The 25,066-nt window shown below is 43.6% G+C and overlaps 1 protein-coding gene across 1 annotated transcript in view; it reads right to left on the reverse strand.

The window, feature by feature from the left end:
• The window catches only part of ARSB (arylsulfatase B), a 181,166-nt gene extending 156,451 nt beyond the window's left edge, over positions 1-24,715 (reverse strand). Inside the window, exons 1-2 of the mRNA XM_027552938.1 lie at positions 23,928-24,715; positions 1,537-1,723 (exon numbers count right to left, since the gene is read on the reverse strand). Of these exons, the coding sequence (XP_027408739.1) occupies positions 1,537-1,723; positions 23,928-24,239 (499 nt within the window). The 5' untranslated portion in view covers positions 24,240-24,715. The remainder of the gene's footprint in view (positions 1-1,536; positions 1,724-23,927) is intronic.
• Between the last annotated feature and the right edge of the window lie 351 nt (positions 24,716-25,066).

Genomic DNA, 25,066 nt, shown 5'->3' on the forward strand with positions numbered 1-25,066 from the left:
AGAGAAAGAAAGGAAGAAGGCACGGTGATTAGCAATGTCTGCTAGAGAACCGAGATGGGAACAGGACACACAGTCGCATGTCTGGATCCTTGCATCTCGACCTTAACCCTGGTTCCAACAAGGCACTACAGAGCTGTGAGCTCTGATTGCATTGATATGGCCCTCGACCATCCCTTCAACCAAAAGGGACTCGGGTACTCTGGCTCTAGCTTGAGTAAAAGACAATGCTTCAAGAAACACCTACAAGACAACCACTATTTTGTTACAAAAATGATGTTTCTGAGGATACTGTCCACCTTACTTTCTCCCAAAGGAGAAATTTCTCTCAGGTCTAAGAGCCAGAAAATGCTTTACTCTTCCTGAACATCTGGTTTCCATTTAACTTGTAAATAATATGACTCTTATAGACTGCTTTTCTTTTTCCCTTTGGACACAAGAAGTCTCAAATCTCAGAGTTCAATGTGAAGTCCACCTACAGCCATGCAGCTGTTCTGCTTTGTTTTGTTTTTAAATAATTCAGTGCCATGCAACTAGTCCATCTTTTTCTACTCACCCTGATTTTTCATTCTATTTATTTCTTAAAAATTTACATTCAGTGTATGTTCTCTTTTGGATACGGCAGGTTGTAAATAAATGAAGAGACAAGTGGGAAGTTGGTAGCAAGCTAAACGCCTAGACAGATAAAACAGAATATTCTAGCTAGACAGAAAGCAAAATATGAAAAGACCTTGATAGATATATAGCGCCTGGCGAGATAAACAGGTTGTTACAGTATGGTTCGTAATAGGTTTGCTGCTGCTGCTGCTAAGTCACTTCAGTCGTGTCCGACTCTGTGCGACCCCAGAGACGGCAGCCCACCAGGCTTCCCCGTTCCTGGGATTCTCCAGGCAAGAACACTGGGGTGGGTTGCCATTTCCTTCTCCAGTAATAGGTTTAAAGAGAGCATATTTGAAAACAAACTATAGGCTTTACATTTATTTTTACAGGGCTATCACACCCATAAAATATTTATTACTTCTTATCTCTTCTATTAACATTTGTTATTTACCCTTCCATTTTATTTATTTGCTCTATCTTCCCCAAATTAGTGATTTCAAAAACAGATCTCAAGAATGGGGAAAGGATACCAATGGAAAAGAAGCTTTTTATCTCCAGGAAAAACAAAACTAAACAAAACCTTTGAACACAGTTCATGAGGAGAAAAGAATATTCTGAACTTTTGTGAAGGAAATATTCTTGTATTGAGTTTTGCCTGAAACTTTTTTTCAAAAAATCAGTCTGTATCCCCTTTCAGTCATAGAGTTCTCTTACAGCACAGAGGCCTCTGACAGCAGACTCTTCAAAGGACCCCGTGTGCTGGCCAGAACCCTGGTGGAGGTAACTGCTGTCCCAGCACGCCCGGAGCGCACTGCCATGTCTCGGGCCTCCCAGTGCTACTGACTGATGCATTCTGCTTTCAGTTTCTGGTCATTTCACTTGTTTTATGAGAGAGCTGCAGTTGGTCTGCGTTGGTACAGAAACATGCATTTCCATTACCAAAGTAGGTATCAAATCCTCGGCGTGTTGGAAGACATTCTTTCCGGTACATGCCCAGGTGCCACTTTCCAACCATGTGGGTAGCGTAGCCTGCTTCTTTTAGAAGCTGGGGCAGGAGTTTTTCATCCAGAGGAATGCAGCTGGGCTGACAGGGCAAGATTATTTGATGCTGTAAACCTGTGTGGATCTTAAAAGACATAAACATAAAATTATGGATTAATGATGTTGAAACATTCTAAACAAGCAGATAAAGTGGTTGCCTAATTTATTGGACATATCTGTGGACCTGAATGTTTAATTTGGTTTCTGTACAAATTTAAGGCATTTCTAAAAGGCATTTTTATCACTTATTCAAATAGGGTAATAGACATAAATAAGATTTTGAAGGAAATGAATAAAAGCACTCTAACAAATGTTAGATAGTTTCTACAAATATTTATTCAGGAATTATGTTAGAAACCATTAACTTAAGTTTTCACTTCCTACTTCAAAAGGGTAGCTATAATATGAAGTGTGGATCTATCAAGGAAAAAGTGTTCTAATTCCTATGCATGTGAAAAGCTGGTGTTTGATCAGAAGGAGCTTCTATAATTTTTCAAGTCTTGAGTTTTTAAAAGGGTATAATGAAGGTGAGGATTTGCATTTCTTATTCTACCTTATAGAAACCATAATTTCAAAAGACAGTGACCAGTTTTTCTTTAAAAAAGAAAACAGCCACCTACCCGACAGGTTAGGAGTGGTTCATACAAGTCTGCCGAGGGGGCAAGCACCACACAACCAACTTTAACAAATGATCGTGTGTTGAGTCTTGGAGTAATATTAAAACAGAATGTCTACAATTATATGAAAAGGCCATTAAAATAACCCTCCCTTTGCCAACTATACGTCTATGTGAGGCTAGACGTTCTTCAACAACTTACCAAAACAATATATGGTTAATCTTTCACCAACTGGGGGGAAGGGGCACTAACCTCCGTGTAGCTGAAAATCTGAGTATAACTTTACAGTCGGTTGCATCCAGGGATTTAACCAACCACAGGTCATGCAGCATCATAGCACATATTTAGTAAACAAAATCCACTCCACATATAAGTGGACCCTTACAGTTTGAACTCATGCTGTTCAAGGGTCAACTTGATTGCACTGGTTGGACACAGAAGCAGACGTAATGTCATAAACTAGCTAGTTTCTATTCATAGAAAACAGACAAAAATAGAAAACAACGATCACTCTTCTTGCATAATTCTTTTGTTTTGGAAAACACAAAATAGCCTATTTTCCCTAAGCTATTTATGTTAATATGTAATAGAATTATATTGTCATTTTTCAATGAATAAAAAAAATATTTTAAATTTTTATTTTAATTTTTAATATGGTAAAGTTTGAAAGGGATAACCACATAAACATAAGCTCTATGGGGTCTTTGATTTTTAAGCAGGTACATGCTTTGTTTTAAAATCATGGCAATAAACAGATATGAAGTAAACACAAAAACAAAACAAAAACCTTCAATTTTTTTTTAATGTATTACAAACTACTTACTATTAACTAGCTTTCTCATAAACTTTGACATTGTCTTGAATTTCATTTTTTGTGTGCCTGTCCAGACCCAATCCTTTTGGAAATGTATTTGCTATTGCTTGATTTCATGATATCTTTCCATGCCCTCCTAAAGGGCCATGTGGAATATCATAAATGTTAAAGTGAGTTTATTTTGAAGGTGATAATATGTTTGCTAACTTGATAGTGTGATAATGGCTTCATGGGCATATACATATCAAAACTTACCAAACTGCATAGTTGAATTATATGCAGTTTATTGCTTCCCTGGTAGCTCAGATGGTAAAGAATCTGCATCAATGCAGAAAAGCCAGGTTCGATCCCTGGGTTGGGAAGATCTCCTGAAGAAGGGAATGGCTACCCACTCTAGTATTCTTGCCTGGAGAATTCCATGGACAGAGGAGCATGAAGGGCTGCTTTTTTCCATGGAGTCGCAGAGTTGGATATGACTGAGCGACTAACATCTAGTGCATGTCAATTATACCTCAATAAAGCTATTTAAAAATAAAAGTGAGTTTAAATTTTCTGTTCAGATTTTGTGCCCTCCCTAGGAATAACTGGACCTCTACACTGGGACATGTTCCAGATGCCCTTCATTTGCCCTCCAAATCCCCAATTTGCCTTCTGTCCTGTTTTCAGCCTGGGAAATCAACCTACCGGGACCAAATCAAAAGCCTTCTGCACCTCTTGGTTCTGACTGGGTTCAGTCAATGGGGAGCCCAGACAGGGATTGGAGGGAGGGAAGAGATGAATGGCCCTGAGTGGCCAGGTTATCTGCATCCTGCAGGCCATTCTGAAAGTGGCCTTCTCGACAGGATTCTCTGTTTTCAGGTTCTGGTCTCGCCTCTTCCTTTCCTTCCCTTCTGGTCTACGAGTAGTAACAGCTCCAGTGAGTCATACACTATCTCTTTCTGTTTCCCCAACACATTCACACCTTTTTTTTTTGTTTTTTGTTTTTTTATATCTGTGAGTCTCTTTCTGTTTTGGAAATAGGTTCATTTGTATCTTTTTTTCCACACATATAAGTGACATCATATGATATCTGTCTTTCTCTGTCTGGCTTACATTACTCTGCGTGACAACCTCTAGGTCCATCTGTGTTCCTACCAGTGGCACTGTTTCATTATCTTTTATGGCTGGGTGGTAGTCCATTGTATATATGTGCTACATCTTCTTTAATAATTATTAAAAATCATAAGGTATGCCCATAGAAAATACTGGTATGGTATTTCTCTATATATGTAGTCTTCATATTTATATATTTTTTTTACTCAGATCAAAGGAAAGTATATAGAGTATTATATTCAGTATTTAGGTTTTGGGTTTTTTTTTTTTATATAATAACAATTAAACAATTTAGAAGAGTTTGTGATTAAAGTAAAAGAACTGTTTCTATTCAACAGTTTTTTGGTTTCCTAAAGGCAAGCTCTTTTGAATATTTTTTTTTTTTTTTTTTTTTTATCCAGAATTCCCACTTTCGATATCTGACCACCTTTGGTATCTGATCAAAGTCCCCATCTTCCAACACCTCCAGATGGTGTCTCATTACCCCCGCCTGTCTTCAACAAGATTCCCATCAGGCCTATTTTAATGTTTCCTCTTAGTAATTTTTCATCCACTGATCCTCCAAACTAATCTTTTGCTATATTCCCCAATAAGTCCTCATCTTATTAGGAATTGAGCTCCATCTCTCTTCTCTACTGCAAAATCTCATTTCAATACGCCTTATACCTATGGTGGCAGTCCTCCTGAATAAAGTCTGCATTAATGCATTAACAAGTGTCATAAATAACTTTTTCTTTAAAACTAATTGCAAAGTTTTACAGGTCTGTCTTCATAATTAGTATCTATGAATAGAAATTAAAGAGAGGTGGGTTGGGTTCATTTCAAGGATTAATGCATTCTACATGATATAATGTATATGAAAAGTGGAAAGCACAGCAAATGTAGATTCTCTTAACAGCAGATGGTGGCAGACATGTTGGGATATGATCTTTTTTTTTTTTTTTAATTTTTCAGCACTTTATTTATTTTTTTTTATTTGATAAATTTAACGCCTTTTATTGCCATACCTCATTTTACTGTGCTTTGCTTTAGTGAGCTTTATAGATACATGTTTTTTTTTTTTTTTTCCTTGTTAATTTTCTGTTTAGTTGATCTATCCATAAGTGTGAGTGGGGTATTAAAGTCTCCCACTATTATTGTGTTATTGTTAATTTCTCCTTTCATACTTGTTAGGATTTGTCTTACATACTGCGGTGCTCCCATGTTGGGTGGATATATATTTATAATTGTTATATCTTCTTCTTGGATTGATCCTTTGATCATTATGTAGTGACCTTCTTTGTCTCTTTTCACAGCTTTGTTTTAAAGTCTAATTTATCTGATACGAGTATTGTAACTCCTGCTTTCTTTTGGTCCCAATTTGCATGGAAAATCTTTTTCCAGCCCTTCACTTTCAGTCTGTATGTGTCCCCTGTTTTGAGGTGGGTCTCTTGTAGACAACACATGTAGGGGTCTTGTTTTTGTATCCATTCAGCCAGTCTTTGTCTTTTGGTTGGGGCATTCAACCCATTTACGTTTAAGGTAATTACTAGTAAGTATGATCCCGTTGCCATTTACTTTATTGTTTTGGGTTCGAGTTTATACACCATTTTTGTGTTTCCTGTCTAGAGAATATCCTTTAGTATTTGTTGGAGAGCTGGTTTGGTGGTGCTGAATTCTCTCAGCTTTTGCTTGTCTGAAAAGCTTTTGATTTCTCCTTCATACTTGAATGAGATCCTTGCTGGGTACAATAATCTGGGCTGTAGGTTATTTTCTTTCATCATTTTAAGTATGTCTTGCCATTCCCTCCTGGCTTGAAGAGTTTCTATTGAAAGATCAGCTGTTATCCTTATGGGAATTCCCTTGTGTGTTATTTGTTGTTTTTCCCTTGCTGCTTTTAATATTTGTTCTTTGTGTTTGATCTTTGTTAATTTGATTAATATGTGTCTTGGGGTGTTTCTCCTTGGGTTTATCCTGTTTGGGACTCTCTGGGTTTCTTGGACTTGGGTGATTATTTCCTTCCCCATTTTAGGGAAGTTTTCAACTATTATCTCCTCAAGTATTTTCTCATGGTCTTTCTTTTTGTCTTCTTCTTCTGGGACCCCTATGATTCGAATGTTGTAGCGTTTAATATTGTCCTGGAGGTCTCTGAGATTGTCCTCATTTCTTTTTATTCGTTTTTCTTTTATCCTCTCTGATTCATTTATTTCTACCATTCTATCTTCTAATTCACTAATCCTATCTTCTGCCTCTGTTATTCTACTATTTGTTGCCTCCAGAGTGTTTTTAATTTCATTTATTGCATTATTCATTATATATTGACTCTTTTTTATTTCTTCTAGGTCCTTGTTAAACCTTTCTTGCATCTTCTCAATCCTTGTCTCCAGGCTATTTATCTGTGATTCCATTTTAATTTCAGGATTTTGGATCAATTTCACTATCATTATTTGGAATTCTTTATCAGGTAGATTCCCTATCTCTTCCTCTTTTGTTTGGTTTGGTGGGCATTTATCCTGTTCCTTTATCTGCTGGGTATTCCTCTGTCTCTTCATCTTGTTTAAATTGCTGAGTTTGGGAGTCCTTTCTGTATTCTGGCAGTTTGTGGAGTTCTCTTTATTGTGGCGTTTCCTCGCTGTGTGTGGGTATGTAGAGGTGGCTTGTCAAGGTTTCCTGGTTAGGGAAGGTTGTGTCAGTGTTCTGGTGGGTGGAGCTGTATTTCTTCTCTTTGTTCAGTCGCGCTATGGGGAGGGAGGGAGGGATGCTGCAAACAAATGACACTGGCGTGCGCTCGCAGTGCCTCAGCCACACTGGGTCTGCCCCCGCTCACGGCGCGTGTAGCCTCCCTGCCCACACTGCTCAGGCTCTAGGTTGTTCCGCCGGGAACAATCCGAGGCTGGCCCTGGGTTGCATGCACCTCCCAGGTCCAAGCCGCTCAGGTTCAGGCACTCAGGTAGTCCTCAGAGGCGCAGACTCAGTTGGGGCTGCGTTTTGTGCTCTTCCCAGGTCCGAGCAGCTCAGGTGATGAGGTGTTTGGCGAGCGCCAATGCTGCGACTTATCGCCTCCCCGCCACTTGGTTATCTGGGTGTAAAACCGGCGCACCTTCTCAGGCAGATGTTGACCGTCCAGACCCCCAATAAGTTTTAGTTAGCAAAGAAGCCAGTTTTATAGATAATGTCTCTCTGGGGCTGCGATTGCCCCCTTCCGGCTCTGGCTGCCTGTCACCGGAGGGGGAAGGTTTGCAGCCGGCTACCTCTGTTTAGTCCTTTGTTCTGTGCGCGGGCTGGCGGTGTCTTAGGTTAGGGCTGGCTTTTCGCATGGTAGATATCCCACAGTCTGGTTTGCTAGCCCAAATTATTTCGGTCAGATAGTGCTCAGGGTATTCAGGCCAGATCCTTACTCTCAGCGATGCAGCCCGCGCCGCGCCTCCCTACCCAGCCCCCGCTTGCTAATGGCAGATGCAGGCGTCTGCGCTGCTTCTCCGCTGGAGGAGTTACCGTAGGGCTTGCAATCTGCGAGTTTTAATTGTTTATTTATTTTTTCTCCCTGTTATGTTGTCCTCTGTGCTTCCAAAGCTCGGCACGGATTCGGCAGTGAGAAGGTTTCCTGGTATTTGGAAACTTCTCTCTTTTTAAGACTCCCTTCCCGGGATGGAACTCCGTCCCTCCCTCTTTTGTCTCTTTTATTGTCTTTAATATTTTTTCCTACCTCCTTTCGAGGAGTTGGGTTGCTTTTCTGGGTGCCTGATGTCCTCTGCCGGCATTCAGAAGTTGTTTTGTGGAATTTACTCGACGTTTAAATGCTCTTTTGATGAATTTGTGGGGGAGAAAGTGTTTTCCCCGTCCTACTCCTCTGCCATCTTGGCGCCTTCCTCACATTCACACCTTTTAAAAATAGCCCCTGGGACCTCCCTGGTGGTCCAGTGGTTAAGACTGCAAGTTCCCATGTCAGGGGGCCGAGGTTCAATACCTGGTCAAGGAGCTGGATCCCACATGCTACAACTAAAAAAGTAAAATAAAATAAAAATAGTCCCTTTGTGAATAAACTCTCCCTAAATGGTCCTAATTGGAATATGCCATCTCTTTCCAACTGGGATCCTGAATCATAAGGATGTGACTATATCCAGGCTGGGAAAGGGAGACATTGCTCTCTAAACATACACAAGCATGCACACACACACACACACACATACACACCCCTCAAATAATAGGATTCTGTCCATGGTTAACACTAGAAGTTACTCAATGGAAAATTAATCCTGGCTTCAAAAACTTCATAATCTATACTAACTGGCAACAGCAGAGGATACGGAAAGATAGCATTTTACAGAGTTCAAAAGACCCAGTGGAGATAAACATTATGTGCAAATTTCTTTAAATGGAAAGTTCATCCATCACTTGATCTCCGGTCGCTGTAAAGCACTGCCAGGGGATGCTGTGTGATTTGCTCTTCCAAGGCCATGGGCACCAAGCCAGGTGGTCAGCTGAAGCTTCCTCTATTATCTAAAATCCTATGGAGCAGGGAACGTTCTTTTCAATTCCTGAGAATTTATTCGACAGAGCATTTTTATGGCATGACTCGGGGAGCGGAAGCCAAAGTCTGGATCACAGCCAAAAACATATTTTTGGTTTGTTCACACACTGTTTGAAGTGAGGAAGCTGTAGTGTGTTGAGAAGCTGTAAACAGGCAAACACAGAACTGAGCTTGGGTTTAGCACCAAACTGTAGAACCACGCCATGCTTCACGGGGCAGGATGGTAATAAGGCGCCAAGAAGAACCAAAAGAAAAAACAAGCATCCCCTTGGCAACACAACAGCATCTAAAACAATTCCATTCTAACATCTGCCTTCAGTGTTTGGAGAGTAGGCATTGAACGGAGAGGGTCCTACAGATAGTATGCTGCTGCTGCTAAGTCGCTTCAGTCGTGTCCAACTCTGTGCGACCCCAGAGACGGCAGCCTACCAGGCTCCCCGGTCCCTGGGATTCTCCAGGCAAGAACACTGGAGTGGGTTGCCATTTCCTTCTCCTATGCGTGAACGTGAAAAGTGAAAGTGAAGTCACTCAGTTGTGTCCGACTCTTAGCGACCCCATGGACTGCAGCTCACCAGCCTCCTCCGTCCATGGGATTTTCCAGGCAAGAGTACTGGAGTGGGGTGGTATAGGAGAGTCCAAAGAGGTTACTTTCTCTCCGTAGCTGTCTCTTCTTCATTAAACAAAGCCTCAAAAAAACAGCTTCTCCTAAAATTTTACTTGAATGTCAAGGATTCCCTCCACAAAGGCAAAGAGTCTGCAGAGTTAGTCAAGGATCTGGCTTGTCTCTGGGTGCTTTCTATGAGAAAAGTGATGAGAAATCTTTGTTTACATATTTTGCTGCATGTAAAAATGTATTTGACCCTGTAAGTTATTGACCTTGAATATACTATCAGGGTGGTCTCTTGAGAATTCAAAAAAAAAAAAAAAAAAACACTCTCCTGGAAAGGGAGGAGAAAGGATGGCTCCCACGTCAGAATCTCATAGGCAGCCTGTCGACTACCAATCTATTTGGAAGCTCAGAGCACTGGGTTTCAGTTACTCTTGTAATAAGCTCTCCCAAGGGCCAGGGAGACCCTGCTACATACACGGCATGCGTGTGTGTGCTCAGTCATGCCCAACTCTTTGCGACCCCAAGCACTGCAGCCTGCCAGGCTTTCCTGTCCATGGTACTTTTCCAGACAAGAATACTGGAGTGGGTTGCCATTTCTTACTCCATTCTCCATATGACAGAAGGATTTTTGGTTTGTTTTATCGAATTAGCACTTTGACAATGCAGTTATGAATTTTCAAAGAGCCAAAAATCTCTTTGCAGGTGAACAAGGTGGAAGTCTAAAGTCAAAACTTGACATGAAAAGCAAAATTTTCATGTGTGTGTGTGTACTGGCAATGGACGCTATTTCTCTGAACTTCAGCAGTGTCGAGATAACACCCAGGGGAACAGAGCAGGATTCCGCCTGTCAGTCTGACCTGAGCAGGATGAACTCACTGCAGCCCTGTATTTGGGCAATACCTCCTGCTGCAATACTTGAAAATTCCTAAAAAATGGGTAGCTCTGCTCTTCCACGTTATACACCAGGGAGCCCAACGGAGAGCTTCATGACCAGAACACGATCACAGAACATGCTGGGGGCCAGGCAGGAGTTCAGAAGTGCCAGCCTGGGCCTGGGCCAGAGCACTACAGGTTTTAACCACGGCTGAGTACCACTCGTACCACCTTAGGATTTATCCTGAACAAATGGATAGTGGAGAATCTGCTCCCTCCCAGTTAGCCTTCTAAAAAGCAGTCAGCTGCCTGCACTGCTGATGCCAAGAGCGACAGAACACACATTATGTGTGTCGGGGGCCTGGCTCTGCCATCTGGCCTAGTCCTTCAGAACTCGGGCTGCAGAACTGGCTGGCGTCACTGACAGTTTTAAGCGTCTATTTATTTTGGTGTTGATTAGCAAAGAGTGTACATCTCTGACCAAACCACAAAGGGATGTTGTTTGCAAAAGGAATAAACAAGGCAAACGCTGTTTCACTGCCTTCCTGTTTAAATTATAAATCCAGCCGAGAGCCCAGAATGAAAAGGAAGGACGATATGGAGGAAAAAGAATTTTTAGAAAAGTGATATGAATAAGGAAACAGAGCTACCAGACAGTAACAGCTTATGCTCAGAGTGATTCTTGGAATACAAACTTCAAGTGTCAACCAACCTAAAAATCCCGTAAGTTAATGATTCATATTCCACTCAACTCCGAACTTTTTATTCCCTCTTTTCCCATTATTTGGGAAGTAAAAAAGGTAAAAATTAGATTTAAAAAAAAATCTTCAACATTTGCAGACTAAGGACTCCAGTTGCCCCTTCCCTCTTGGAAAAATGCCTCTCGGCTCAGACTAGGCTCAGAAAGAACACTTGGCTTCAATAAAAACAAAAGACCCATCAGAGCAAGTCATCACCCCCTCCTCGCTCCCCTCCCCTTCCTTCAACGAAGCCCTGATGTGTTTGTTGTAGAGGGCAGCCGTCTTGTTTGTCAGTATGAAGCGGATGCATCCTTTACTCCTCCCCTCAAATGAGCACAGGAATAAAGACCAGCAAGTGCTTTCTCTTCGGAGGCCCCAGTGGCCTCTGGATTACATGCTCCTCTTACGGCTCACTCCTTGGATACCTCGGCAATAAGTCATAAGTGAGTGAGGGTCGCTCAGTTGTGTCTGACTCTTTGCGACCCTTTGGACTATGCAGTCCATGGAATTCTCCAGGCAAGAATACTGGAGTGGGCAGCCTTTCACTTCTCCAGGGGATCTTCCCAACCCAGGGATTGAATCCATGTCTCCTTCATTGCAGGCAGATTCTTTACCAGCTGAGCCACCAGGGAAGGCCAAGAATACTGGAGTGGGGAGCCGTTCCCTTCTCCAGGGGATCTTCCCAACCCATGGATCAAACCCAGGTCTCCTGCATTGCAGGCAGATTCTTTACCAGCTGAGCCACCAGGGAAGTAAGTCATATGAACACTCGTAATGTGGGACTGGGCTTCCCCAGTGGTGCTAGTGGTAAAGAACCTGCCTGCCAATGCAGGAGACTTAAGAATGATGGGTTCGATCCCTGGGTGGGGAAGATGCCCTGGAGGAGGGCACAGCAACCCACTCCAGTGTTCTTGCCTGGAGAATCCCACAGACAGAGGAGCCTCGTGGGCTCTAGTCCGTAGGAGCGCAAAGAGTTGGACACGATGAAGCGACTGAGCACAGGCAGGCAATGTGTGACCACTTTTCCCCGAGACTCCGCCCCTTTCTTCCAACGCTTGACTCCTCTTTGCCCCACTTCTTAGAGTCAGGGAGAGGTGACCAGGGACAGGAGACGCTGAGAGGCATGCACTCACAGGGCTGACAGAGACTGAGCAGACAGGACACGAGGAATGAGGCAGTGAGGAAAAGCCGCAGGGAGGTGAGAGCCTGCCTAGATGGAACTGCTTCCTCTTTCCACACCCTCTTCTGCCTGCAGCTGTGGGGTCCTCCCTGCTCACATTCTTAAAGCTAACTAGAAGCCAAAGTCAAATATCACCCACCATGCTCCCACACAGCCTCCTTCCTAGATCTCCTGTCCAAGGTTCTGCTACAGGCGTGAGTGAAAAGGCGTGAAAGTGTCTTGTCCGCTTATCAAAGTGATGAAGACAAATGTGGCATGGGTCCCTTAAGAATGAAACCCTGGCATCATCTTTCATTGCTTTTATCCTCTGCCAAGGTTTATAGAGTGCTGGTGGAGCAGCCCCCTCAGTTCCCAAGGTAAGAATGTTCCCAGGTGAGGACCAAAGTTACTCTTTTTTTTTCCCCCCAGAAGGAAGTGCTTCTATAAAGGCTTACCAGTTTTATGACCCCTTCATCCTTTTAATTTCTTAAAAAGGAAGCCAGGGCACTAGAAATGACCTGTCAACCCTACGCAGTTAAGACAGTGAGCTCTTTCAGGAAACACACAAGTGTTAAAGCGCTTAGCAAAGTCATTCATTTAGTTGCTCAACATTGGGTGCTTCTCTGGGTCAGAGACAAGCAGGGCAATCTAGTGGGGAAGTCGACTTGAGAATAGACAGCCACGCTGAAAATGTGAACTGGGAGTGCAGAGATGTAATGAACATTTTGTAGCAAATAAGTCAGGTTGTAAGAATAAGGAAATTCAGGATTTTCAAGTCTTTGGTTCTAACTAAAAGTGGTATAAAAATTCTATTAGAAAAGTTGAAGGATTTTTATTTACTTATTCTCCCACTTTTATAAACATCTTTATTATACGTGGTTTTTTATTTTTTTGGTACCCCAGGTGAGACATGAACTCACAACCCTTAGCTTAGGATATGTGTGTTCTCTATTGAAATATATTCAACACATAACACTGTATAAATTTAAGATGTGTCACATATTAATTCGATACATTTATACATTAAGATGTGATCACCATTGTACTGATAATTAGCACTTCTATCATATTATATAATTGTCTTCTTTTACTGGTTGGAATCATTAACTTATAGACTCCTAGCAAGTCTCATGCTTATAATACAATATTATTGTCTGTATCCACTGTGCTATGCATTAGATCTCTAAATCTTATTTACTACCTGTTGCAAGTTTTTACCCTCACACATCTGTCCTTAGAGAGATAATGTGATACTGTCTTAGGATAAACATAAGGATAAAAATATTCACAGATCATATGTCTGAAGATAGTTTAGTATCTAATATATACCAGTGTTGGCAAGGATATGGGGAATAAGAATAGGATTTCCTATTCAAAATATAAATAAAATATAGATTTCTCAAAGATTTTTAAAACAGGGGATGAATGAGTCATAAGACTGTGGAAAGAAAACTAGCCAAAGTGGCCAGAGACCTGAATTCCAGTCCCTGGAGTACCAGGAACTACTTAGCCCCTCTGCTGATCAACCTCCCTCCCCACTCCATCTAAACTCTGTGCAAATTTTCACCAAGGTATGAAAGCTGTAAAAGTTTCAAATGTGAGGATCCTGAACAAATTAAACGTCTCAAAATAAAAGGTCGGATTCACATTCCTTTCTCAACAAGTTCCTAGCCTCACAGCAAGCAGCTCCTGCAACTTGTAAAGCAGACACTGTTGAGCAAGATTAATCTCTCTTTCTACCACGAGGTGGAGATAGTGGGTACGACACGTGCTTTTCTGCAGTTAGAAACTTGCTCAAGTGAACACAAGAGTCTTATAATCAAAGAAATTTAGAGTTTAAAAGAGCCTGAGAGCTCATTCCAACTCTCATATATTATAGATGTGGAAAATCATGTCCTTTGAGGTCAGAGTCTGAAGGCTGACATGGCAAAGACTGAAACCCACATCTTAAAATTCTACTAGTCCTCTTCAGTAAATATAAATTAAAAACCGAAAACTCAGCATTTCTTGGGAATACAAAGTTAAATCACTCAAAACTTGTTTAGCACTTTGCACTTTTGTAATCTAAAGCTTGATGATTAAGGAAGGGGGAATCTCTATCTGTGCTAAGTTCACAGATAAGACCACTAAGCAGTTTTTTCAAGTATCTAGTTTTGAAAGAGTCAACAAATTTCCTCATTTTATTGTCTAAAATTATGCAAAACACATGACTCATTTTGAAATAAAACCTGTCTCACCATTTTCACTTTTTAACATAGGGAATTCCTAACTTGAAATGCAGTGGGTTAGTTTTTCTCATCAAGATGTTTAGGAATGACCTAAATGTTAAAAACTAAAAGAGATTATTTAGTAAATCTGAAGCAGCTCTTGCAACGATATTTTTAAATAAGTCTGAGTAGGCAAGATAGTGTAATGGTTACAGACTATACTGCCTGGGGCAAATCCTGATTCACAGATCCACAGCGTACCAGCCCCATGACCTTGAGCAAGTTTCTTAACCACCTCATTGTTTTCCTTGTTATCAAATAGGGATGATAAAGTAGGACCTATTTCATTGGGTTGCTGTAAGACTTAAATGAATTAACACATGTGAAATGCTTAGAATGGTACCAGAATATAGAATCTGAGGCCAGTGAGGCTCCTTGGCTCGCCCAGAAATAATGACTCTTTTAAAAGAAGATGCTTGCTAATCTATAGATTCAATGTAATCCCTATCAAGCTACCAACAGCATTTTTCACAGAACTATAACAAATAATTTCACAATTTGTACAGAAATACAAAAAGCCTCAAATAGCCAAAGCAATCTTGAGAAAGAAGTATGGAACCGGAGGAATCAACCTGCCTCACTTCAGACTATACTACAAAGATACAGTCATCAAGACAGTATGGTACTGACACAAAGACAGAAATATAGATCAATGGAACAAAATAGAAAGCCCAGAGATAAATCCACACACCTATGGAGAAGGCAATGGCACCCCACTCCAGTACTCTTGCCTGGAAAATCCCATGGATGGAGAAACCTGGCAGGCTACAGTTCATGGGGTCGCTACAAGTCGGATACAACTGAGTGACTTCACTTTCAGTTTTCACTTTCATGCATTGGAGAAGGCAATGGCAACCCACTCCAGTGTTCTTGCCTGGAGAACCCCAGGGACGGGGGAGTCTGGTGGGCTGCCGTCTATGGGGTCACACAGAGTCGGACCTGACTGAAGCGACCTAGCAGCAGCAGCATGGACACCTTATCTTTGACAAAGGAGGCAAGAATATACAATGGAGAAAAGACAATCTCTTTTAACAAGTGGTGCTGGGAAAACTGGTCAACCACCTGTAAAAGAATGAAACTAGAACACTTTCTAACAACATACACAAAAATAAACTCAAAATGAATTAAAGATCTAAACATAAGACCAGAAACTATAAAACTCTTAGAGGAGAACACAGGCAAAACACTCTATGACATAAATCACAGCAGGATCCTCTATGACCCATCTCCCAGAATATTGGAAATAAAAGCAAAAATAAACAAATGGGACCTAATTTAACTTAAAAGCTTTTGCACAATGAAGGAAACTATAAGCAAGGTGAAAAGACAACCTTCAAAATGGGAGAAAATAATAGCAAATGAAGCAACTGACAAAGAATTAATCTCAAAAATACACAAACAACTCATGCAGCTCAATACCAGTAAAATAAATGACCCAATCAAAAAATGGGCCAAGGAACTAAACAGACATTTCTCCAAAGAAGACATACAGGTGGCTAACAAACACATGAAAAGATGCTCCACATCACTCATTATCAGAGAAATGCAAATCAAAACCACAGTGAAGTTCCATCCCACAGTGGTCAGAATGGCTGCTATCCAAAAGTCTACAAGCAATAAATACTGGAGAGGAGGTGCAGAAAAGGGAACCCTCTTACACTCTTGGTGGAAATGAAAACTAGTACAGCCACTATGGAGAACAGTGTGGAGATTCCTTAAAAAACTGAACACAGAACTGCCATATGACCAGCAATCCCGCTGCTGGGCAAACACACTGAGAAAACCACAATTGAAAGAGACATGTGTACCCCACTGTTCATCACAGCACTGTTTACAATAGCCAAGACATGGAAGCAACCTAGATGTTCATCGGCAGATGAATGGATAAGAAAGCTTTGGTACATATACACAATGGAGTATAACTCAGCCATTAAAAAGAAGGAATTTGAATCAGTTCTAATGAGGTGGATGAAACAGGAGCCTATTATATAGGGTGAAGTAAGAAAGAAAAACACCAATACATTAATGCATATATATGGAATTTAGAAAGATGGTAACGGCAACCCTATATGCAAGGCAGCAAAAGAGACATAGATATATATAAAGAACAGACTTTTGGACTCTGTGGGAGAAGGCAAGGGTGGGATGACTTGAGAGAATAGCATTGAAATACGTATATTCAGTTCAGTTCAGTCACTCAGTCGTGTCTGACTCTTTGTGACCCCACGAATCACAGCACACCAGGCCTCCCTGTCCATCACCAACTCCTGGAGTTCACTCAAACTCACGTCCATTGAGTCAGTGATGCCATCCAGCCATCTCATCCTCTGTTGTCCCCTTCTCCTCCTGCCCCCAATCCCTCCCAGCATCAGGGTCTTTTCCAATGAGTCAACTCTTCGCCTCAGGTGGCCAAAGTATTGGAGTTTCAGCTTCAGCATCAGTCCTTCCAATGAACACCCAGGACTGATCTCCTTTAGGATGGACTGGTTGGATCTCCTTGCAGTCCAAGGGACTCTCAAGAGTCTTCTCCAACACCACAGCTCAAAAGCATCAATTCTTCAGCGCTCAGCCTTCTTCACAGTCCAACTCTCACATCCATACATGACCACAGGAAAAACCATAGCCTTGACTAGACGGACCTTTGTTGGCAAAGTAATGTCTCTGCTTTTGAATATGCTATCTAGGTTGGTCATAACTTTCCTTCCAAGGAGTAAGTGTCTTTTAATTTCATGGCTGCAGTCACCATCTGCAATGATTTTGGAGCCCAGAAAAATAAAGTCTGACACTGTTTCCACTGTTTCCCCATCTATTTGCCATGAAGTGATGGGACCAGATTTGCTTTAAGCCAACTTTTTCACTCTCCTCTTTCACTTTCATCAAGAGGCTTGAAGTGCACCAGCTGTGATGGACCACACAGAAGCGCAGCCAAGAGGAGCTACCCCTCACCCAAGGTCAGGGCGGCGACCGAGAGTGCCAGGCTGCATCGGCACAGGAGTGGCCGAGAGGACCTACCCCATGTCCGAGGTCAGGGGCGGTGGCCAAGAGGAGCTACCACACATCCGAGGTCAGGGCGGCGGCCAAGAGGAGCTACCCCACGTCCAAGGAGCGGCAGCTGCGCCAGCGCAAGAGGGCCTAGAGGAGCTACTCCACGTTCAAGGTCAGGAGGGGTGGCGGTGAGGAGATACACTTTGTCCAAGGTAAGGAGCAACGGCTGCGCTTTGCTGGAGCAGCCATGAAGAGATACCCCACGTCCAAGCTAAGAAAAACCCAAGTAAGACGGTAGGTGTTGCAAGAGGGCATCAGAAGGCAGACACACTGAAACCACAATCACAGAAAACTAGTCAATCTGATCACATGGACCACAGCCTTGTCTAACTCAATGAAACTCAGCCATGGCCTGTGGGGCCACCCAAGACAGATGGGTCATGGTGGAGAGGTCTGACAGAATGTGGTCCACTGGAGAAGGGAATGGAAAACCACTTCAGTATTCTTGCCTTGAGAACCCCATGAACAGTATGAAAAGGCAAAATGATAGGATACTGAAAGAGGAACTCCCCGGGTCAGTAGGTGCCCAATATGCTACTGGAGATCAGTGGAGAAATAACTCCAGAAAGAATGAAGGGATGGAGCCAAAGCAAAAACAATACCCAGTTGTGGATGCGACTGGTGATAGAAGCAAGGTCCGATGCTGTAAAGAGCAATATTGCACAGGAACCTGGAATATCAGGTCCATGAATCAAGGCAAATTGCAAGTGGTCAAGCAGGAGATGGCAAGAGTGAACGTCGACATTCTAGGAATCAGGAAACTAAAATGGACTGGAATGGGTGAATTTAACTCAGATGACCATTATATCTACTACTGCGGGCAGGAATCCCTTAGAAGAAATGGAGTAGCCATCATGGTCAACAAAAGAGTCCGAAATGAAGTACTTGGATGCAGTCTCAAAAATGACAGAATGATCTCTGTTCGTTTCCAAGGCAAATCATTCAATATCACAGTAATCCAAGCCTACGCCCCAATCAGGAACACTGAAAAAGCTGAAGTTGAACGGTTCTATGAAGACCTACAAGACCTTTTAGAACTAACACCCAAAAAAGATGTCCTTTTCATTATAGGGGACTGGAATGCAAAAGTAGGAAGTCAAGAAACACCTGGAGTAACAGGCAAATTTGGCCTTGGAGTACGGAATGAAGCAGGACAAAGACTAATAGAGTTTTGCCAAGAGAACGCACTGGTCATAGCAAACACCCTCTTCCAACAACACTGGAGAAGACTCTACACATGGACATCACCTGATGGTCAACACCAAAATCAGATTGATTATATTCTTTGCAGCCAAAGATGGAGAAGCTCTATACAGTCAGCAAAAAAAAAAAAAAAAGACCGGGAGCTGACTGTGGCTCAGATCATGAACTCCTTATTGCCAAATTCAGACTTAAATTGAAGAAAGTGGGGAAAACCACTAGACCATTCATGTATGACCTAAATCAAATCCCTTACGATTATACAGTGGAAGTGAAATAGATTTAAGGGACTAGATCTGATAGAGTGCCTGATGAACTATGGACAGAGGTTCATGACATTGTACAGGAGACAGGAATCAAGACCATTCCCATGGAAAAGAAATGCAAAAAAGCAAAATGGCTGTCTGAGGAGGCCTTACAAATAGCTGTGAAAAGAAGAGAAGCGAAAAGTAAAGATACAAGCATCTGAATGCAGAGTTCCAAAGAATAGCAAGGAGAGATAAGACAGCCTTCCTCAGGGATCAATGCAAAGAAATAGAGGAAAACAATAGACTGGGAAAGACTAGAGATCTCTTCAAGAAAATTAGAGATGCCAAGGGAACATTTCAGGCAAAGATGGGCTCGATAAAGGACAGAAATGGTATGGATCTAACTGAAGCAGAAGATATTAAGAAGAGGTGGCAAGAATACACAGAAGGACTGTACAAAAAAGATCTTCATGACCAAGATAATCACGATGGTGTATCACTCACCTAGAGCCAGACATCCTGGAATGTGAAGTTAAGTGGGCCTTAGAAAGCATCACTACGAACATGTATATTACCATGTGTGAAATAGATCACCAGTCCAAGTTCAGTGCATGAATCAGGGCACTCAAAGCCAGTACATTGGGACAACCCAAAGGGATGGGATGGGAAAGGAGGCGGGAGGGGGGCTCGGGATGGGGGACACATGTACACCTATGGCTGATTCATGTCAGTTCAGTTCAGTCACCCAGTCGTGTCCGACTCTTTGAGACCCCATGAACCACAGCACGCTAGGCCTCCCTGTCCATCACCAACTCCCGGAGTTCACCCAAACTCATGTCCATTGAGTCGGTGATGCCATCCAACCATCTCATCCTCTGTCGTCCCCTTCTCCTCTTGCCCTCAATCTTTTCCAGCATCAGGGTCTTTTCCAATGAGTCAACTCTTCACCTCAGGTGGCCAAAGTATTGGAGTTTCAGTTTCAACATCACTCCTTCCAATGAACACCTGACTGATCTCCTTTAGGATGGACTGGATGGATCTCCTGGCAGTCCAAGGGACTCTCAAGAGTCTTCTCCACCACAGTTCAAAAGCATCAATTCTTCCGCGGTCAGCTTTCTTTATAGTCCAACTCTCACATCCATACATGACTACTGGAAAAACCATAGCCCTGACTAGACAGATGTTTATTGACAATGTAATGTCTCTGCTTTTTAATATGCTGTCTAGGTTGGTCATAACTTTCCTTCCAAGGAATAAGCATCTTTTAATTTCATGGCTGCAGTCAACATCTGCAGTGATTTTGGAGCCTAGAAAAATAAAGTCTGACACTGTTTCCACTGTTTCCCCATCTATTTGCCATGAAGTGATGGGACCAGATGCCATGATCTTAGTTTTCTGAATGTTGAGCTTTAAGGCAACTTTTTCACTTTCCTCTTTCACTTTCATCAAGAGGCTCTTTAGTTCTTCTTCGCTTTCTGCCATAAGGGTGGTGTCATCTGCATATCTGTGGTTACTGATATTTCTCCTGGCAATCTTGAATCCAGCTTGTGCTTCTTTCAGCCCAGCGTTTCTCATGATGTACTCTGCACATAAGTTAAATAAACAGGGTGACAATATACAGCCTTGACGTACTGCTTTTCCTATTTGGAACCAGTCTGTTGTTCCATGTCCAGTTCTAACTAGTGCTTCCTGATCTGCATACAGGTTTCTCAAGAGGCAGGTCAGGTCTTCATCTCTTGAAGAATTTTTACAGTTTATTGTGATCCACACAGTCAAAGGCTTTGGCATAGTCAATAAAGCAGAAATAGATACTTCTCTGGAACTCTCTTGCTTTTTCGATGATCCAGCGGATGTTTGCAATTTGATCTCTGGTTCCTCTGTCTTTGCTAAAACCAGCTTAAATATCTGGAAGTTCATGGTTCACATATTGCTGAAGCCTGGTTTGGGGAATTTTGAGCATTACTTTACTAGCGTGTGAGATGAGTGCAATTGTGCGGTAGTTTGAGCATTCTTTGGCATTGCCTTTCTTTGGGATTGGAATGAAAACTGACCTTTTCCAGTCCTGTGGCCACTGTTGAGTTTTCCAAATTTGCTGACATATTGAGTGAACCACTTTCACAGCATCATCTTCCAGGATTTGAAATAGTTCAACTGGAATTCCATCACCTCCACGAGCTTTGTTTGTAGTGATGCTTCCTAAGGCCCACTTGACTTCACATTCCACGATGTCTGGCTCTAGTTGTGTGATCACACCATCGTGATTATCTTGGTCATGAAGATCTTTTTTGGACAGTTCTTCTGTGTATTCTTGCCACCTCTTCTTAATATCTTCTGCTTCTGTTAGGTCCCTACCATTTCTGTCCTTTATTGAGCCCATCTCTGCATGAAATGTTCTCTTAGCATCTCTAATTTTCTTGAAGAGATCTCTAGTCTTTCCCATTCTATTGTTTTCCTCTCTTTCTTTGCATTGATCGCTGAGGAAGGCCTTCTTATTTCTCCTTGGCATTCTTTGGAACTCTGCATTCAGATGCTTATATCTTTCCTCTTCTCCTTTATTTTTTGCTTCTCTCCTTTTCACAACTTTTGTAAGGCCTCCTCAGACAGCCATTTTGCCTTTTTGCATTTCTTTTTCTTGGGGATGGCCTTGATGCATGTCTCCTGTACAATGTCACAAACCTCAGTCCATAGTTCATCAGGGACTCTGTCTATCAGATCTAGTCTCTTAAATCTATTTCTTACTTCCACTGTATAATCATAAGGGATTTGATTTAGGTCATACATAATGGTCTAGTGGTTTTCCCCACTTTCTTCAATTTAAGTCTGAATTTGGTAATAAGGAGTTCATGATCTGAGCCACAGTCAGCTCTGGGTCTTGTTTTTGCTGACTGCATAGAGCTTCTCCATCTTTGGCTAAAACCACCACAATATTGTAAAGTAATTAGCCTCCAATTAAAATAAATAATTTTTAAAAAAGAAGATGCTTACTAACCCAAGATAATTTCTAATTGAGTCTCTTGAAGTCAGAATAAAACAGTGGAGAAAAGTCAAGCAAAATGTTTGGGGAGGCTAGTTGCTGCAGTGAGTGGTCTCTAAACTCTTTTGGAGTAAGCAGCCTTTACCCTCCCTTCACTTCTTGACCTCAGGGTAGTCTAAACACTCAAATTTGTTTTCCCCCTGAAGATAAAATGTTGGTAACTTATTAGGGAGAATGCTCAGGGGCAAACGCAGTCAGTTATATGAACAAATTTTTAAAGTGTGGTATTTGCTTTCCTGTTCAAGACTGTTGGAAGGGAGGAAGTTGGAGAAATAAATGACCCTCCCATTCTTCTGCAATTTGAGTTCAGTTTTCTTATTTCAGATCAAATGTAGAACCATTTGGGTAGACTATGTCTTCCCTTCGATCCCCTCTTTACTCAGATGCACTTTTACTCCTACAAAGGGTCCAGGGTGATATCTGCATTAGAGCCGACATTCCTGAGTTCACGTAGCAGCCAGTCAGAGCTGTGGAAAGTATTTAGGGCTGATGGTGAAGGGAACCATCCTTTACCTCCACTGCAAACTTTGAGTTGCATTTCAGTCTTATCTTTTCTAAAAGTCTCAGACCACTATGCAAATCTTTACTGCAAGTGAACCCTTCCCTTCCCTTGATCTCAGGACAGGAGGCTAGGGTTGATCTGAAAGGCTACATGAACACAGATTTGGAAGGGCAAGGTTCAAGCACATCCCTGTGACTCACAGTAAGGGGCTGTTGAATACATAGTACATATGGAGGTGTGCTTGTGTTCTCAAGCAGTACCTGTTAATTGTATTTTTCATAGTCATAATCACAAAATGTCAATCTTATTCAGGTTAAGAAAAAAAATCCAGTTTTAGAGGCCTGAGATGACTAGCAGATACAAGAAGGGCACACAACCCCTTTTTACCACTTTCTAGCTATGTGATTCTGCCAACTAAGAACTGGCACTTGCCATCTGCCTCTACAAGAGTTGGGTCACAAGCCACTACAGCTGCTGACCTTCAACACCCCCTGAGGGGAGTTCAGGGTTGAGATTAGCAATAAGGCACTCTGTGCTCTGGGAAAAATTAGCAGAGCAGGCATTCAGAGAGTTAGATATTTTCAGGAGAAGATTTTATGAGCCCAAGTCTTACATCTCCTTATATCCAGAAAAGCATTAAAGTCATTAACTCATGACTAGCAGCAAGCCTCTGCAAAAACCTGTGCTTGCCTGCACACACACCACCCCAGCCTTCACTAAAATCATACGTAACGCCGACCTTCCCCTACCTCTATGGAGAAGTGTCTCAGAGGTATTCGAAATGCTGCCTGGGGCTTCCCTAGTGGCTCAGACGGTAAAGAATCTGCCTGCAGGAGACCCGGTTTGATTCCTGGATGGGGAAAGTCATCAGCCCAAGAAATATCAATCTGGTTTTCATTCCAGGGCTGCTGTGAACTTGGAAAAATTAAATCTTTGGTAGGGCAGTCCTAACGTAGGACCGCTGGGTTCGCAGGGAAACAAAACCGGCTCCACTGCAGACTCTTCCTCCCTGTTAACCCGCGCCCGCCCGCCTCCCCCCCGCACCCGTTTCCCGCCCCACCCCCGTCACCGCCTCCCCCGGCCGCCAGCCCCCCGCCTCCCCCACACCTGCCTAACCACTCCCCGCCTCGCCCCCACCCCGGCTTTCCTGGTTGCCCATCTCCCCCTGCTCCATTCCTGGGGGCCCCTCCCTTCTCTCTCCATCCTCCCACTTTAAGGCCGCTAGGCAGAGTCCACTCGGGTCTTCGGCGTACTGACTCGCAATGCCCCGCAGCTGGCATTGCCCAGAAGCCCCTTCCTGGGACCTTCCGAAAACCGAAGGCAGAAAACCCGCCGGGATAGGTGGGGCGCGAAAAGACGCGGCGGGGAGGGAGCGGGGGGCGCGCCCTGGAGCCGGGCATGCGCAGAGACCTCCGCGGGCTGCGGGCCTGGGAGGAGCGAGCACGGCGCCGCCCGTGAGAGAAGCCGCCCCTTCGAGAGTCAGGCCGGGGACGCAGCCGGTTGTTCTGGCTCGCTCGGGGTCCAGAGCCCATTTCTAAGAGGCTCGCGGGCCGGGCGGGCCCCGGGGGCGCTGTGTACCTGGTAGCGGCCGGTGAGCAGCTGGCTCCGCGAGGGCGTGCACAGCGGCTGCGTGTAGTAGTTGTCCAGCAGCACCCCGCCAGCCGCCAGCGCGTCCAGGCGCGGCGTGCGGATGGCCGAGCCGTGGAAGCCCACGTCGTTCCAGCCCAGGTCGTCCGCCAGCACGAAGACGAGGTGGGGCGGCCGGCTAGCTCCGGCGCCCGAGCCCAGCGGCGGCAGCAGCAGCAGCAGTAGCAGCAGCCCCAACGGGAGGATGGCGGAGAGGAGCGGCCCGGGGCCTCGCGGCGGGCTCTCGACGCCGCGCGCGCCCATCCTGCGCCGCCCGCAGTGCCGGCGTTTGTGGCGGCGCCGCCGGCCCCAGGCACCGCTTATAGAAGCAGGAACTGGGCGGCCCAGGCCCGCCCCGCCCCGGCTCGGGACTTCACCCCCAGCTGGCCGCGGGCAGGGGAGACCCGCGCCCGCCGCCTCCGACGCGGGCCGGTAGGGAGGAGTCAGCCTGGAAGAAGCCGGGCCGTGCCTGCTGCCGTGCTCCGTGGCAACTCCGTGGGTGCTGGAAAGCAGCCAAGACTTCTTATCTTTCCACGGAAGAACTATGCCTCGTGGCACCCCTGAAAGAGAGCAGATCTGTTCTTTTTACTAATTCTTAACAGCTTACAAAGTATGTTTCACATCTCTCATTTCTTTACATCTTGAAACAACCCTGGCTGCCAGGAATCACAATTACTGCCTACCCCCCCCCCCCCCCCATAAATAATAAACAAGCTTGTAGTTGGCTGAGCCTAACTCAAACTCAGTTCTGACTCCAGATCTTGAGCTATGATGTTTTAAAGGTCGTGACTCATTTCTAGCAGAATTATTTCTGACCAAAGAACCCAGCGTCGTGCAGGTGGGAGAACGATGAAGAGACAAGAGGTCTGGATGTTTCCGATTAATTTAAGAATAGCGCACGCCTGTGAAGCCACTTCCTCCCCACCAGCAAAAAAAAAAAAAAAAAGTCAAATACACACTCCGACTGCACGGGGCCCTTTTACAGATGCAGTTGGGTGTTGATTGAGGTGCTCTTTGGACGCTGAGCAGCTCGTTAACCTGTCTGGTTCATGCTCCCTTTAAGAGCTGTTCTTTGAAATTTAATCGCTCAG

Source organism: Bos indicus x Bos taurus, chromosome 10, assembly GCF_003369695.1.
Source record: "Bos indicus x Bos taurus breed Angus x Brahman F1 hybrid chromosome 10, Bos_hybrid_MaternalHap_v2.0, whole genome shotgun sequence".
Taxonomy (NCBI): Eukaryota; Metazoa; Chordata; class Mammalia; order Artiodactyla; family Bovidae; genus Bos; species Bos indicus x Bos taurus.